We start from the raw sequence: 16898 nt of genomic DNA, 5'->3' as shown, positions 1-16898 counted from the left end.
GGCTATTGTGGATAATGCTGCTATAAATATAGGTGTATAAGTGAATTCCAAATTTAACTTTGACTCCTGTGTTCAAGGAAGTTATTATCAATACATGGGAGGGAATTCTTTGGACCACAGAGTTCATATGCCATTTGAATCTTCAATATAATATGCAGAGGTAAATTATTCTTGCATTGCATTTCCTTAGCACCTATCGTTACCTAGTAGCTTACCTGTGGTTGTTTTAAATAATGCTAAAGCCTCTACAATTTTGACAAAAGGCATTGCAGTTGTTCCCACACAAGTCTTTTCTACACAGAAGGTGCCAACCTTTGGTCACATCTGCATAACTGCAACTGAAAGAAGAGTTGGAACCATCAAATAATTTTCATTATAAATAATAATTACTATGAGTGTCTGTTCTCCACTTATATTGAGACTGAACCTTTTTTGTCCATTTCGTGTTGACTGAACAGCCAGCTCTTAAGTCAGGATGTGATTTTGTACTGATGAACAAGCTAATTTCATTGAGAAAGAAAGTGGTCTCTTATAATAGTCTTGTACAAATTTTAAAAGTATAATTACAGAGCAATCATCAGTCTTCATTGGATAATCAGAAATATTACCATATGACCAACGCCTGGGCATTTCCAAGCAGACCAAATGCATAGGCATGTGAAATATACGCAGCCCACACTTAGCTGAATTAATCTCACACTGACTGCTCGAGCTCTGACACCCATGAAATGAGATTAGACAATAGATGAGCTTCCAAAAACCATGAATAAAAGGGACTTTTATTAACCCAGCCTTCAAATGCATTAGGGAGTTCATTATTTTAAAAAAATCTTTCTAAACATAGAACTACCAAATGACCCAGTAAATCCACTCCTAGGTATATATATCCAGAAGAATGAAGACAGGGACACAAATGGATATTTGTACATCAGTGTTCATTCATAGCAGCAGTATCCATATGGTCAAAAGGTGAAAACAACCCAAGTGTCCATCAACAGATGAATGGATAAACACAATGTGATATATACATATAATGAAATATTATTCAGCTTTTAAAGGAATGAAAGTCTGATATGTGCTACAACATGGATGGACCTTGAAAATATTAAGCTTAATAAAATAAGTTAGACACAGAAAGATATTGTATGATTCCATTCAGGTACCTAGAAGAGGCAAATTTATAGAGGCAGAAAGAAGAATAGAGGTTGTCAAGGGCTAGGGAGAAGGGGGGTGTTATATTTAATGGGTACAGAGTTCTTGTTGTAGATGATAAAACGAGTTTGGACAGGTGCCTGAGTGACTCACTTGTTTAAGTGTCCGACTCTTGATTTCAGCTCAGGTCATGATTTATGGGATTCTCTCTCTCCCTGTCTCTCTCTCTGTCCCTACCTCACTTGTGTGTATGCTGGCCCATCTTCTCTCTCTCTCTCTCTTAAAGAAAAAAAAAGATTTTAGATATAGATGGTGGTGATGTTTACACAATACTGTGAATGTATTTAATGCCACTGAATTGTACACTTAGAAATGGCTAAAACGATAAACATCATGTTATGTATATTTTATCAGAATAATTTTTTAAAATAATCTTTTTAGTATAAAATTGCCTTTTCACATAGTGGTATTTGTTGAAAGAGACTGTGTGTCTCAGATTGGTTGATTGCTTTTGGTTTGCAGGCGACTGGCTCTCAAATCGGGATGATGGTCAATTCCTTCACTAACATCACTGTGGCCATGATCATTGCCTTCATCTTTAGCTGGAAGCTAAGCCTGGTTATAGTGTGCTTCTTCCCCTTCTTGGCTTTATCGGGAGCCATACAAATCAGCATGTTGACAGGATTTGCCACTCAAGACAAGCAGGCTCTGGAGATAGCGGGCCAGGTAATCTTACAGACCCAATTTTCAAACTGCTTACAGCTAAGTGGCTGTCAGACAAACCACTGAGAATGAGTTGTACAAAGAGACTTAAGAAAGCTGTTAGGCTACAAACGTTAATCTTTGGAAACCTCCCACTAGCCTTTTTTATATGTGGCTTTGCCCCAAGGCCATGACAACAAAGCTGTGATGCTGTGAGTGTAAACAGGTGTAGAGAAACAGCGGGGCAAACACAGAGGGTTACATGTTCAATTTCTTTTCCAATGGTTACTTCCTCCACATTCTAGTTTGGTGTATTCTTATTTGCAAGAGTGGAGAGTTCAGCTTTCCGTCTACTTGGTTTTTTTTAGCTAAATGTTTTTCCCAGGTCATGCTGCCCACACAGAGAGGAGCTACCATCTTTTTAATGGCAGATAATTTTAATTTTCACATTTTACTGTCTGCTAGACTTAGGACAAATGTCTTTCCCAAATAGAACTATGAGATGCAATTTAGTTCTCAAATACTCTTAGGTTTCAGCAATGCACTTTTAAAAGTGTGTTCTAATGAGTATCTTGTACCAGGGGTAAATGAGGAGATGGTGGCATAGACATTTATCAGGTATAAGAAATCATGTACACACACATACACACCTTTATTCTCTTAACAAATTTACTGTTATCTAGGTTTCATGTCTTAAGAGAGGAGATGTAAACATCGCCCAAGTAGACAGAAGCCAAAAAGTTTCATATACCAATGGGAGAAAGTAGGCCACCTTTGTGCTACTTTAGGACAGGATGCTAATTCAGAAACAGTGATTATTTACCATAGTGTATAGATTGAAACAACTACAAATTCATAGTATAGACTAAAAGATAAACTTTATACTTATATAATATTTGGTCAGATTATTTTTCAAGAAAATAGAATCATATTTTAAATTTGTATTATTAAATATATTTTGTCTCAGAAGACATCTACAGATATTGTTTTGGACATTTCAATGAATTACCAAAAAAGCCAAAAGGTTTTCAAGGATAAGCATGTGTACATTTGTTCTCTTCTCTCTTCTACAAGTGGAGACAAAAAAAAAACAAAACAAAACATGTTAGTATTAATTAGAACTTGAGTTTAACTGCTTCATGATCCAGGTAGGTTGATGTCCGACAAGTTCTTTGATGTCTAGATGATGCCTCCATCACAGATTTGTACCACATTTTGCCATTTACCCCACATTAAGTCCATGTAGCAACTGACATGTCATGAGAGTAGTTATTTCTGCTTTTTAATTCCTAAGACTCCTTTTCATTCTCCAGGTTACAACTGAAGCTCTCAGTAATATCCGCACTGTTGCTGGAATTGGAAAAGAGAGGCAGTTTATTAAAGCATTTGAGACTGAGCTGGAGAAGCCATTCAAGACAGCCTTTCGAAAAGCGAACATTTATGGATTCTGCTATGGTTTTTCCCAGTGCATAGTGTTTGTTGCTAACTCTGCTTCCTACAGATATGGAGGTTACTTAATCCTCAATGAGGGGCTCCATTTCAGCTATGTGTTCAGGTGAGGACTATCATGCCAAGGTCATAAAAGATCGACACTCTAGGGAGGAATGGCCTGGTTCCATCAGGCAGCTCTTGCTGCTTAACAAACCATACCAAATTTGATCTCTTGAACAGTTGGGATTGATTATTTCTGAAGATTCTATGGGCTGTCAAGGTGTTCTTCAGAACTGGACTGATTCACTCAGGCTTCTGAGTGGGCTTCTGTCTCCACCTGACTTCTCTAGCAGGTTGGCTTGTTTTCTTCATATTATGGTCTCAGTACTCCAAGTACAACAGAAGAGAGTAAGCCCCAATGCCCAAGGTGAAACACTTGAAAAGTGTTTGCATTTTCTAATATCTCTCTGGCCAAGGAAAGTCATACAACCAAACCCAGATTTAAAAAAAAAGAGAATGAAATCTACTTTTCAATGATAGGATCCGATTGTGTTTCTCCTTTATTGTCACACTGTTGTCACACACACACACACTTCTGATCCCTGATTGGGTGTCCTACAGTTCAACTTAATTCTGACACCTTCTACCTGGAGACAGCATCGAACCCCAGAGCCTAAGGATGCAGTCCTGCAAGACTGCCCAAAACACCTTCCTCAGACTCTTTCTTCAGACACCCTACCTTTCCCTGGAGGTGAGGGGCTGGGATAGGACTGAAATATCCAATTTCTACCTCTAATTGTGTGGTTGCCTCCCCTGGCAACTGCAACTAGCCCCCATCCTTAGGTTAATAGGGGCCTTCCAAAGTCACTTCATTAACACAACAAAAGACACCTTGATGGTTCTCCAAATTTAGGAACTTCCAAGGGTTTAACAGTTGTGCCAGGAATAGGAGCCAAAAACCAAATACATGTTTCTTACTATAAATCACAATATCACAGAGGAGTAAAAAAGCCATATTGTAAAGGGATGTGTACAGAGTAATAGGATAAATGAACCACTGAAACAGTTTATTATACTGGTTAATGCTGAGGAAATCTAGAGGCCTTGGATCAGATGGTTCATAGAACCATCTTGTTAGAACTCTGCCTCTTGCAAGGAAGACATATTTCCAGCTGAATCCTCCTAGGTAGAGACAGCAAAGGCCAGGACAGGGGAATTATGTTCCTTTCTTATAGTTCAAGCCGGCTCTCCTGGTAAGATTAGCTTTGAGTTCAGTGTTTCACATTTCTAGAGGTGAGAGCCAAAGTGTGTCAGGGTACCAAAGGACTGGATACTCATGTATATGTGTGTAGCGGGGGTGTTAGAGGGATGAGGGCGAGGTGGTCTGAGAAAGCCTTGGAGGACATTAGGAAAAGTGGTCCCAATAGAAATCTGTTCTTTTGGGTTTGTCCTCAAGCCATGAGTTCTGTCTTCTTGCCTTCTATCTTTCTTTTAGAAATACAGAAGAAATTTCTTCTCCTGCCCTACTATACCCACTCCAATCAGGAAAGCTTCTTTTCCAAATTTTTGCATATTGAGAGCTGTTAACCCAAATCAGAAATCACAGACTGTTGACTTCTTAGTTTATGTCAGAAATTTGAAGAATTATTGGACAATATGTAAAAATTGGGAAACTATAGAAAATCCCCAACTTCTGGCTTCTCTTTAAAAACTGACTCCCTCTCTCTCTGCTTCCCACTCCCCACCCCCGTGTTCTCTGTCTCTCAAAAATAAATAAACATTAATTTTTTTTTTAAACTGAAAGATCATCTTCCACCATTTCCCATTTTATTCCAGGTGCTTTTCATTGCTTTAAGCTTTGGGCTGGGATCCTGGAGATGTTTGGCCTAAAAGAATTCCTGCTTATGAACGAGCCGTTCATAAGGCACAAACACACTCCCCTCCACCACCGCAGAAGCAGGCCCTCTGGGCATGGTGATGCAGATGGTCAGCTTGGGAGGATGCCCCTCACATCATCATCTATATAGCACCAGAGCTCTCTCTCACCATATTTATCACTCATTTATCCCTTCACCCATTTCCTCATTAATTTTGCACATGTTGAATATGTTAGAAGTTGGGATAAGTACTGTAGAAGCAAATGGACAATTTTATCTTTCTCATGGTGTCTGAAGCGTGAATGACACCCATGCTTCGTACTAGTGATGCTTCACTAATCATTATCTTTTATGCACTTATTATAGATTCGAAAAATGTTAGCTTTGTGAGAACTCAACCCGATCTGATGATCTTTCAAGCCCCCTTCCTCCTTTTTTAAAAATTCTCAGGAAATTTTTTTTTTCTCAAACAAACCTTTGAAAAAGAGGCCATTGTAGCTAAAGCAGGGTTTGGAGGTGTGAATCCCCCTCGTTCAATTTTCCCCTCACCATGTTGACATAGAACACCTCGGAAAACTACCAGTGTCTCCAAGCCCCCATTTCCAACAAGTCGAAGGTGACCTGTTCAAAGTTGCTCAATTCTTTCCTAGTAGAACCAGGGCCGGGCCCCCAGACATCTGCCCCTTAGGCTGTCACACCAACCATGCCACACTCCTTCTCTACCTGGGTGTCTGTCCAATTACAGGGTGATCTCTTCAGTGATACTAAGTGCGACAGCTTTTGGAAGAGCCTTCGCTTACACCCCTAGTTATGCCAAAGCTAAAATATCAGCTGCACGCTTTTTTCAACTGCTGGACCGACAACCCCCAATTAATGTGTACAGTAGTGCAGGTGAAAAGTGGGTAAGTACTGAGGGAATAGGAGGGAGGTGGAGGAGGACTGTGCACGTGTGTGTTGTGTGTATGTGTGTGAACAGCTAGTCATACAATACTACCTAGCACTTTCCTGCAGTATATGGGTTCATTCACATGAATGTAGAATACACAGACAATAGATTTATAAGTGTAAAGGAATGAAGTAAATTAGCATTAAAATTTATTCATAAGTCTGGCATTTGAATAAGGCAATGATATCCAGTGAATGCTGAATTCTGTGTAATATAAAGCACACTGAGTTCCAGAATGAATGAAACTGGATATCTTTTGAGACCTACCCAACCACCATGTTTTCTACTAATGTTCTGGTATGGAATGCAGAAAAACCAGTTCTTCCTGTACAATAATATTGATTTAATTCATGTTTATCTAGATTAATGTGGACTCCCTGAAAACCAATTTGATATCAACAAAATATCTTTTCTTCTAATTGATAGTCCCAACAGGTATTTTTTTTATCTTCCCCGACTATTAAAAAAAATTTTGTTTAATGTTCATTTTTGAGAGGGGGGGGAGGTAGAGGGGGAGGACAGAGAGAGAGCGGGAGAAACAGAATGCAAAGCAGGCTCCAGACTCTGAGCTGTCAGCATAGAGCCCTATGCTGGACTTTAACTCAGGAGCTGTGAGATCATGACCTGCGCCAAAGTCGGACCCCTAATGGACTGAGCCACTCAGGAACCCCCCGCCCAACTATTTTTTAATGTTTTTATTTTATTTTATTTTTTATTTTATTTATTTATTTATTTATTTATTTATTTATTTTTGAAGGAGAGAGACAGAGCATGAACAGGGGAGGAGCAGAGAGAGAGGGAGACACAGAATTCGAAGCAGGCTCCAGGCTCTAAGCTGTCAGCACAGAGCCCTATGTGGGGCTTGAACTCACAAACTGTGAGATCATGACCTGAGCCAAAGCCGGACGCTCAACCGACTGAGCCACCCAGGCACCCCAATTTTTTAATAATCCAGTGTGTTCAAGAGAGCAAAACAAAACTAAACCCTAATAAAGCTGAACTAAATTCAGAAATCCTTGTAAATTGATCAAATGACCTGTTCCTCCTTCAGCTCAATAAAAGTGAAGCTTCTGCGTTATTAAAGTCTATCCATTTCTAAAATTCATAATTCAAGTAGTACAACTGAAGGTACTACCTTTTCCATACAGCTCAAGTAACTTTCTGAGTCATTTGAAGTTTAATGCTGTTATTTGAAATCTTTAGGGGAAGCAGAACTATAAGGGTTTGGACAGTTACTGGCTTCTGTGATGGAATCATATCTACTAGTTGTTCTCTTCCATTCAGAATGAATGGATGACAAGGAAATCCCATTAGGTTAGAATGGGAATGAGAGGTCACATGTCTTTAATTTCATTGTTCAAGCATCAATTTGTTCTATACCTGCCAGAATTGGGAACAGAATGCCATTTCATTAAGTGGCTGCCTTTATACTTCTCAACATGGCAGCATGCAGTTGAAGGTATCTTAAGCAAGGATTTAAAACTCAGATTTAGGTACATTTTCAGTATTCTAGATTCTAATAGGAGCACATGTAACTCCAATCTTCCCATCCACAGGACAACTTCCAAGGCCAGATTGACTTTGTTGACTGCAAATTTACATATCCTTCTCGACCTAATGTACAAGTTCTGAATGGTCTCTCAATATCGGTTCGTCCAGGCCAAACACTGGCATTTGTTGGAAGCAGCGGATGTGGCAAAAGCACCAGCATTCAGCTTTTGGAACGTTTCTATGATCCTGACGAAGGGAAGGTGGTAAGCAGTGCAAATGCTTTTAAGAATTTTGCTTTCTGCAGAATATCTCCAAGCCCTTAAAAGTGGTTTTCAAGATTACACCTCGCCAGACTCACTCTAACGTGCTTGCCTCGGACACTTTCCCCTATGGATATTGTCTAGTTCCAGTCATTTGCTGGTTGACCTGATTCTACCTTACAATTTCTAATACCATATACTTCCCAGTTCCAGATGGCCTGCTGACCAGTTAGACAAAGAAAACTAGGCACACTGCAAAGCTGGAGATGAGTGTGTTTAACAGAAGCATTTGCTTACCTGTAAATGGAGCAGAATGTGCAAACAAATCAGGAAGCTAATGACCGCGAATGGAAAAAATGACTGGGGTGATGAAGAACGCAATGATAAATGAGCAAGAGAGGGAATTTAGTATGAACAATCTGAGACAATCCTGGTTCAAGAAGCTTAAGTGTAGATAATGTAAAGAACTCAAATTGGTAGTTATGTGCCATAAAGCTTTGGCAAGGATTTTTGAAAAACTGGTGAATTTCTTTGCTTCTTATTTTCTGGAGCATTTCTTTCCCTTTTCTTTCTTTCCAAATAATATATGCAGAGGAATACAAAATAAAATAGGAAAGATTTGTAATAAAAAGCAACCCCTTATGCTACCCTTTCCACCACTCCCCATTTCTCTGCTCAAAGACAACGATTTTTAACTGTTTGGTGTTTTTAGGTCTTTCAATGATTACCTCAGTGTCTCTAAGTAATATGGTTATGCCGCTGTTTCAAGATTTAACAAATTTAGATTCTTTATTGACTTATTAAGAGATGGAAATTTAGCTTACCCTCAACACTTCCCCTTTTTTATGCACCTCCTCCCAATATATATATATATATCACTTTTAAAAGTTTCTGTTTGTAAATTTAATTAATATAATTCTGCTTCTTTTCTACACCTACAGATAGCATCTCTTGGATTCTTATTTCCTAAAATAAGAGTAACAATTCTATGTCTATTTTCACCTCTTGCTCCTTCCTCTTATTTCTCCATTCCTAATAACTATACTTTTATATTATCAAAATGCAAAACACTAACATTCTGTTTATAACATTTATTATCTTTAATTCTGGGCTGACTCTAAAAGTTAACAATCAACTAACAACTTTTATTATGATTATGTAAATATTGTTCATCCCATTGTCAAGTAGTGAGATACATCAGCATTACATTTTCTTTCTTGATTGTTTTTATGAAAGGCTTTTTTTCTGGCATCCTCTGCCTTTATCAAATCCTTATATCCTTCCAATGTCTCTATCCTGCTACCTTTTCGGAGGGACATGCTTCTTACTCTCATGTCTACAACTGCCTGGGCTAATTACAACCTGTGCCTGTTGAACAGTTGTCACCCTGATTTCCTGAATGTTTTCTTGGATTAGATCCATTATTTCCTAATTCCCCTATCATCCTCTTTCTTGGGTTTCACTTTCCTTTTGTTGGAGTGCATCCATCAGTAGTTTTCTAAGAAATGATTCAGAGGCATAGGTCTGAAAATGTTTTATTCTGATCTACAAGTGATTGTTTAACCCTAATATTTTGAAATAAAGGCTTTTTTGAGTTCCCTGAGTAGTATAAACTTCACTGCAGTGAGGACAGGTCACTTTATGAAGAGAAATGCTGAGAGAAACTCGAAGGAGGCACCTAAAGGTTCCCTTGCAAAAAGCAAAGCAAAGAAATAAGCAAAGAGATATTGGAAGAATCCAGGAAATTATGAAAATAAGGAAAAAGAGTTGGTTATATATAACTTGTAATCACTTTGTTATTAATTTTGGTTATAAAAATTTTAATTTGTTTAAAAATATGTAGTGATTGTTGAACCTAGAAAGCACATTGCACTGGGGTCTGATCTCTGCAAACGAGAGAGTCTAGTTTCCCAAAATGTCAGACTATCCTGTCTATCACCCCAGGTAGACTGTGAACTATAAGACATATAAGGACCCAAATCCTTCACATTTGATCTTTCCAATATTAACATATACATATATTAAGTATATTTCTCTGAATGTACTCAGTGCTTGTTCTGATCATAAGTAAGAAGCAATGCCCATGAAGAAATCAGTATGATTCCTTGAATTTCATAAACACAATATATTTTGTTATATTATTGTAAAACATTTCTACAAACCTTTTTCAAGTAGGAAAAAATACCACGTTTTATGCAATTTTAAAATGTTGTCTTTGGGGCACCTGGGTAGCTCAGTTGGTTAAGCCTCTGACTCTTGATTTCAGCTCAGGTCATGATCTCAGGGTTCTTGAGTTCAAGCCCCACGTTGGACTCTGTGCTGACAGCATGGAGCCTGCTTGGGATTCTCTCTCTCTCTCTCTCTCTCTCTCTCTCTCCCTCTGCCCCTCTACTGCTCGCACATGCTCTCTCTCAAAAATAAATAAACATTACAAATAAATAGAGAGAATGAATGAATAAATAAATAAATGCTAAAAATTGTCTTTACTCTTAAGGAAGCTACCAAATGCAGCATTCAACATTTTCAACACATAATTCCTGTGATCTGCAGTACTGTGTTAGGCCCTGTGGCAGATTCTAAGAAGTATGAAGCATATCTTATGTCTTTTAGGAGTTTACCTTACTAGCTCATGTACAATATTTAGCGAGCTGCTCCAGTAGTTAATTAGGTATTAAATTGTGCTTTGCAATCTATGAGTACTATGGAAAATGAATAGAGGAAGATGAGCCAGGGCTAATTGTTGAGGAATGCCTTATATCTTTTCCCACTAGTGTTTGCTTTTTCCATTGCTAAGAATTTATCTACAATATAGTGTGTTCACACCATTTAACATAATCTGTTTCTGAAACCATAGGGCCAAACACTTTATAGTAGTATGTTAGACACACTTCACCTTTACTATATTAAGGCTTTTAAGTGAAACAGCTCAAATGGTAGATATTTGAGTTCCTGCACTAAATTGCCTAGCTAGATCATGAATTACTAGAAAATAGAGATCCTTTTTTCTTTATATAGCAGACAAAAAACTCCCTAGCATGGTGCCCTTGTGGCAGAAAACTTAATATATGTTTGTTGATTGACTAGGTGAAAAATTTACTCCTTCCTTACTTGAGTCTATTATCTCATGTTAGTATCAGTAAAATCAAGGAAATAGGTTTAATTGCTATATTGTCCAATAGCTTTTTACATAGAAAAACCCGTTTCATAACCCGTGGAGTCTCAAAATTGAGCAATTGTTCATACTTGTAAAGGATGTGCTACACCAAAGTATAAGGGGAAATTTGTTTTTAACAAAATACTGTCCTGGGTGCCCTTCTTGTTTCAAATACCTACACAGCTAAATTTTGGGAAACAAACAAAACCATAATCTGATCATAACTTTGACACCACTTCTGACAGATACTACCTCCAGAGGTCAAAGGCAACATCACTTATTTATAAGATTCCTGGGATTTTTATCTCTCAAGTAAAGCAACTGTCTTATATAATACTACCTCTAGAATATGAAGGTTCCTCACTGCTGGAATTCTAGAACTTAATGCTCTGCCTGTCACCTCTATTGGCAGATGATAGATGGGCATGACAGCAAAAAAGTAAATGTCCAGTTTCTCCGCTCGAACATTGGAATTGTTTCCCAGGAACCAGTGCTGTTTGCCTGTAGCATAATGGACAACATCAAGTATGGGGACAACACCAGGGAAATTCCCATGGAAAAAGTCATAGAAGCTGCAAAGCAGGCTCAGTTGCATGACTTTGTCATGTCACTCCCAGAGGTGAGTACCTCAGGTCACCTCCTTATGGGTGATGGGGATGGGTAGAGGTAGAACGGCCAAAATGTATTATGACTGTGGCTCAGAGAGAACGTCAAAGTCAACACGGTTTCTTTCTTAGTGCCCTAGGATTGTCTCTGTCTTTTAAGCAAAATAAATGGCCTCCACCAACATACTCTTGAGCTTTGGGAAGTATTATATCATCCAGTGCAAAGGATGCCATAGAACCTGTTATACCTAAAGCAGTATTATACTGAGCATTAGTGTAGCGTGGTGAGAAACAATCCTGAGATTCAGAACAGATACAGGTTTGAATCCAAACTCTGCCACTTACTAGCTGTGTAACTTTGGGGCAGTTACTTATCTTTTCTGAGACTCGATCATCTACAAAATGCAAAAAATTGCATGAAAATGAAAGAATACACAAGATAGTCATTATGCTGCTAGTATTATTGTCATCCCCATAATTTCATTACTTGGCTGCATTTACTGTGCCTGGTGAGGTAAGTTGCATCTGCCCTGATGCATCTCACTTTTCCAGAGCTAAGTTTGAACTTAGTACAATATTGACTTTGCATTTTTCCATCCACCAAGAGTCTCTTGGTGGTTGATCACAAAAAAAAAAGTTAACACATGGAAACTAAATTTTAGGAACCAAACTTTTAACCTTTGCACTTCTTTTAAATACCACTTTTAAATTACTTTTTTTTTTTTTTTTTTTTGCACGTGATTATGTTTATAAATTTTGTGCTGTTTGGGGTGGCTTTTTCCTTTTTTTTGTTTTGTTTTGTTTTGTTTTGTTTTTTTCACAAAGGCTCTTAAGTCTTAGCTTGATTCTAACCTGGGTAGCTCAATCCACGAGCATGTGGAAATTACTGTGTACTGTGTCCTGAATGAAAAGCAAAGCTTGTGTTCCCTCTGGAAGATTCATTTATTCCACAAATCTTTGTTGAGCACCTTCTCATTTTGTGGGAGACAGTGGCTCAGAGGCAGTTTATTGCCTCTTTCTCATATGGATTTAACCCCTCGTACCCTCCACTGAGCATTTTTTCTCCACGAGGACAAAGTAGGCTGTCATGAGTCTCACTTGGTGTGGTTAGCATTTGTCAGGAGGCAAGGGAATCAGGGGAAGGAAACACACCTTGTTGTGGAAGGCAGGGGAGAGCAGTGGTCAAGGGCAAAGTCTCAGAAACATGACACATTCGAGTTCTGCTTTTTACTTGTCTTTGCACAATTTTCTTACCTGTCTGTGCCTAAGTTTTGTAATCTGTAAAGTAGGGAGAAAATTATTTCTGTGAGTATTAAATGATCATCTGGCTAGAATAGTTAACACGATGCCTAAAGCATCATAAATATTCTGTGAATGCTAACTATTCCTTATGTAGCCATGCCTAGCATCTAGCTAGGGATTTTCCTTCATAATTTCAGTAAATGTATGGACTAGTGATTAATATCTTCATTTTCCAGGCAAGTTTGCTGCTCACAGAAATTTAGGTAATTTGATCATGCTCATAGAGCTACTAGACAGCACAGTGAGGATTTGTAACTAGGCTTATGTTCCAGAATGATGTCTCCTCAATAAGAGGATGGACCAGGAGATCTCTCAAAGGGCCCTTGCATTCACAGGATTATTCCATGTTGGAAAGCTCTTCCAGATGAGAGTTTGGAAATCCGGGAATCTTAAATCAGAGAGATCTCATAGACAGGGAGAAAGAAAAAAAAAAACAAAAAAAAACACCACAAACCTAAAATAAATGCAGAGATGGAGATATAAAATCCCCTAATTTCCCAACAAATGCTATATTTTTTTATATTCCTAAATGGGTTTTATATCCTTTATAGAAGGACTCATTTATTATTCCTAATTTAAAAAAAAAAACACAAAAATTGTTTAAACCTCAGAGAGGTGATTAATGTGGGCTCCATACAGCATAGGAGCAATGACTGTTTCTGGGTCTCAAACTCACCATACTTTTTCCAGAAATATGAAACTAATGTTGGGCCCCAGGGGTCTCAACTGTCTCGAGGGGAGAAACAACGGATTGCTATTGCTCGGGCCATTGTACGAGATCCTAAAATCTTGCTACTAGATGAGGCTACTTCTGCCTTAGACACAGAAAGTGAAAAGGTATGTATTGATTTTCTAAAGTCTTAGATCATTATAAATGGGTCTTTTGCTGTAATATTTGCCCTTATGAAATGGCACTATTTTCAATTTTATGATTCATTAACAGTATAAATGGCCAATACTTGGTGGAACAAAAGACAATAATCTAGAGGAAGTGATTCAAAATAGGAATGTTTCAAATGAAAAAGCATATTTTAACTTTAAGAATTGTTGTTAAGATTCTCTAGGCTAGGTGATGCTTTTTCAAGGGCTAGTAGTTAGCTTTCTTAAGTAAAATAATCTAGGTCATCCGTGAGGCATTTCCTATTTTATAATTTCAAAGTTACATGGTAGAGCAGGGAGACAGCACAAAACACAAAGTAAGAGGTGACATCTGATGTGCATGGAAGGAAATGCAATTAACAAAACAAAACTATGAAATTTACCATTTATAATTAATTCCTTAAAAATCAGGATTCATTTTAAAGAGACCTAAGAGGGGCGCCTGGGTGGCGCAGTCGGTTGGGCGTCCGACTTCAGCCAGGTCACGATCTCGCGGTCCGTGAGTTCGAGCCCCGCGTCAGGCTCTGGGCTGATGGCTCAGAGCCTGGAGCCTGTTTCCGATTCTGTGTCTCCCTCTCTCTCTGCCCCTCCCCCCGTTCATGCTCTGTCTCTCTCTGTCCCAAAAATAAATAAAGGTTGAAAAAAAAAATAAAAATAAAAAATAAAGAGACCTAAGATGTCCTTAATGAATAACAATATCAGTAATGACCACTTAACTGCTACCTTACATGATTCCTTTGGTTTCATTTTTTGCAAATTAGACCATCAGGTATTGTAAAGTTATATTGTGACCTCATAGTTTGGTTCATTCTTGCTTCACTGAAAGTTCTCAGTCTGTAGAATGCAATTTAAATCATTGAGGCATTGCATACAGCAAATACTTATGTGATCCTTTCTCTCCTGTCAAGGCTTTGGGTTTAACCCCTGAGTATAGCAATGCTGCTCAAGTAGTATTAAGCAGAATTCTTGAGATGTTGGGCCAGGGTACAAGCATGTGTCTTTGCATCAGCTTTCCACCTTCTCTTTGCAGACAGTGCAGGTCGCCCTGGACAAAGCCAGAGAAGGTCGGACCTGCATTATCATTGCTCATCGTTTGTCTACCATCCAAAACTCAGATATCATTGCTGTCATGTCACAGGGGGTAGTGATTGAAAAGGGGACCCATGAAGAACTGATGGACCAGAAGGGAGCCTACTACAAACTAGTCATCACAGGAGCCCCCATCAGTTGACCTGACTCAAGAACTTCATGTACAGATGATGCACCAATTACAAGAGTGCCATGGGGTTGTGTTTTTTTCTTTAAGGAGAAATGATAATACTTTACTTTTTCAGACATTGTCATATGTTGGGATCCAAGCTAATTTCTAATGACTTTCAAAACAATTTAGTGTTAAATATCTGTATATAGAAAATGAAAGAAACTAGGGTTAGCGTGAGTGAAAATCCAATGGCAAGCAACTGCTTAGCCATCACGCAGTGCCTTCTCCATGCAGAAGCCATTCGCAGTTACTACATGGGAATTAGTGGGAAGGCATAGAGTAAATGAGACTTTGAATTTCTTGAGAGCAGAGGATTGTCCTATGCATTTTTGAAACTTCAGCGTACACAGAGCCTATGCACTTATAATAGGCACTCAACAAATGTTTATCAAGCTGGACCAAGGTCATATGTGAAAACAACAGGAAGACTGACACCCAACTATTTCCTGACTAAAATTTTCTTTCACGTTAAAAGAGATTCATTCATCTTTAAGGATGGGGATAGGAAAAAGAGGACTTTGATACTCTGGATGTTCTCAGAATGGGAAAGGCAGAAAGGGGCAAGTATTCACAAGGACTTACTAGGAAGGGGTATTGATTTATAGAATCAGGGTGTAGTGCCTAAGGGGTGAAGTCATTAGAATCTACTAATGTGGCTTTTTTGTATAATGCTATGTGAAACTATGACAAAATAAAATGCAGTATTTTTATTTCATGAATAGACTTTGGGGAAACAAAGGACAGCAACCTGGGATAAAGACTGTATCCCAGGCCTTTAGTCCCTGTCGCCACCCTTCGTATTGGTTGCCTGTGTGGAAACAGAAGTATAAACCCTCCTCCTGCAGCAGGACGGCTGCCCTTCCCTAATTCCTGCAAAAGACTGGGTGGGGAATCTCACTGAGAGAAGCTTGAACTTAGAGACACAAGTCACATTGGAAGGGGCAGCTAAACATACAGGAGATAAGGGGATTAAATATAAAGCTATAAATACACAAGCAGAAAAAATTCCAACTCCCTCTTCCTCTGGCAAAAGATTTTAGGAGTAGCCTCTGGGGAAACTGGCCAATCCAAGAAAAGATAACTTATCAGGCCAATGCCTGAAATCCTCCAAAGAAACTCCCCAACCAGATTACTCTACTGTGAAGCCCACCTTCTAACAACACACACCAATTGGCCTTTCAGTGTCTCACTCTTCTACAGGAATAGACTGTCAGGAATCACCAGGCACTGAGGAGATATTGTAACACAAAAAGCAAAATGACAACAATAGAATGCCCAGAACAAGAATATTAGAGGTAACAGAGCCAATGTAAAGATTAGGAAAACATTCCAATGCTAAATGTATATAACAAGATGAGAAGATATTCTTATCTATGTAAATAAAAATAAGAGTCCATAAAAATGAACATACAAAAAGAGCTCTTGATAACACAAATGAAAAATTCTGTAACAGTTCCTACCAAATTGTCCTTCCATCAAGATGTCTTCCTACTCTCTCTCCTTCCCAAATGCACTCGATGCGTAAATTTTTTCTTCCCGTGGAGAACAAATCAAATTCTGCCTACAAATTAAGCCTGAGCTGTTTGTATATTGAGGTATATTATTTTTGTCTCTGGTCCAGTGTTTCCTGGTAAATAACCATAAAGGTGGTTTAGCAAGTTAACTAGTTAGGTCAGGAGAATTAATGGCTTCCAAATCAGGGAGGGAGAGGGTGGGGGACAGCATTCTAGTTAAGTTATGAAAAACGACAATGACAAGTATGTTGCAGAATAAAGATGCCTGCAAGAAGGAATTAAATTTTACAGTATGCATCGGCTCATCCTCTAATATTGAAGAAA

The 16898-nt window shown here is 38.5% G+C and overlaps 1 protein-coding gene across 4 annotated transcripts in view; it reads left to right on the top strand.

Moving 5' to 3' along the window:
- ABCB11 (ATP binding cassette subfamily B member 11) overlaps positions 1-15775 on the top strand; it is a 91325-nt gene extending 75550 nt beyond the window's left edge. For all 4 annotated transcript variants that reach the window (XM_045480101.1, XM_045480102.1, XM_045480103.1 and 1 more), the window contains 7 exons: positions 1675-1878; positions 3168-3409; positions 5908-6064; positions 7665-7862; positions 11426-11632; positions 13611-13757; positions 14830-15775. In XM_045480101.1, coding sequence (XP_045336057.1) covers positions 1675-1878; positions 3168-3409; positions 5908-6064; positions 7665-7862; positions 11426-11632; positions 13611-13757; positions 14830-15030 — 1356 coding nt within the window. In that variant the 3' untranslated portion in view covers positions 15031-15775. The remainder of the gene's footprint in view (positions 1-1674; positions 1879-3167; positions 3410-5907; positions 6065-7664; positions 7863-11425; positions 11633-13610; positions 13758-14829) is intronic.
- The last annotated feature ends 1123 nt before the right edge of the window (positions 15776-16898 follow it).

Source organism: Leopardus geoffroyi, chromosome C1, assembly GCF_018350155.1.
Source record: "Leopardus geoffroyi isolate Oge1 chromosome C1, O.geoffroyi_Oge1_pat1.0, whole genome shotgun sequence".
In the NCBI taxonomy this organism is placed as follows: domain Eukaryota; kingdom Metazoa; phylum Chordata; class Mammalia; order Carnivora; family Felidae; genus Leopardus; species Leopardus geoffroyi.
Note: the sequence above shows the minus strand (reverse complement) of the source record. Positions and strands in the feature narration are given on the sequence as shown.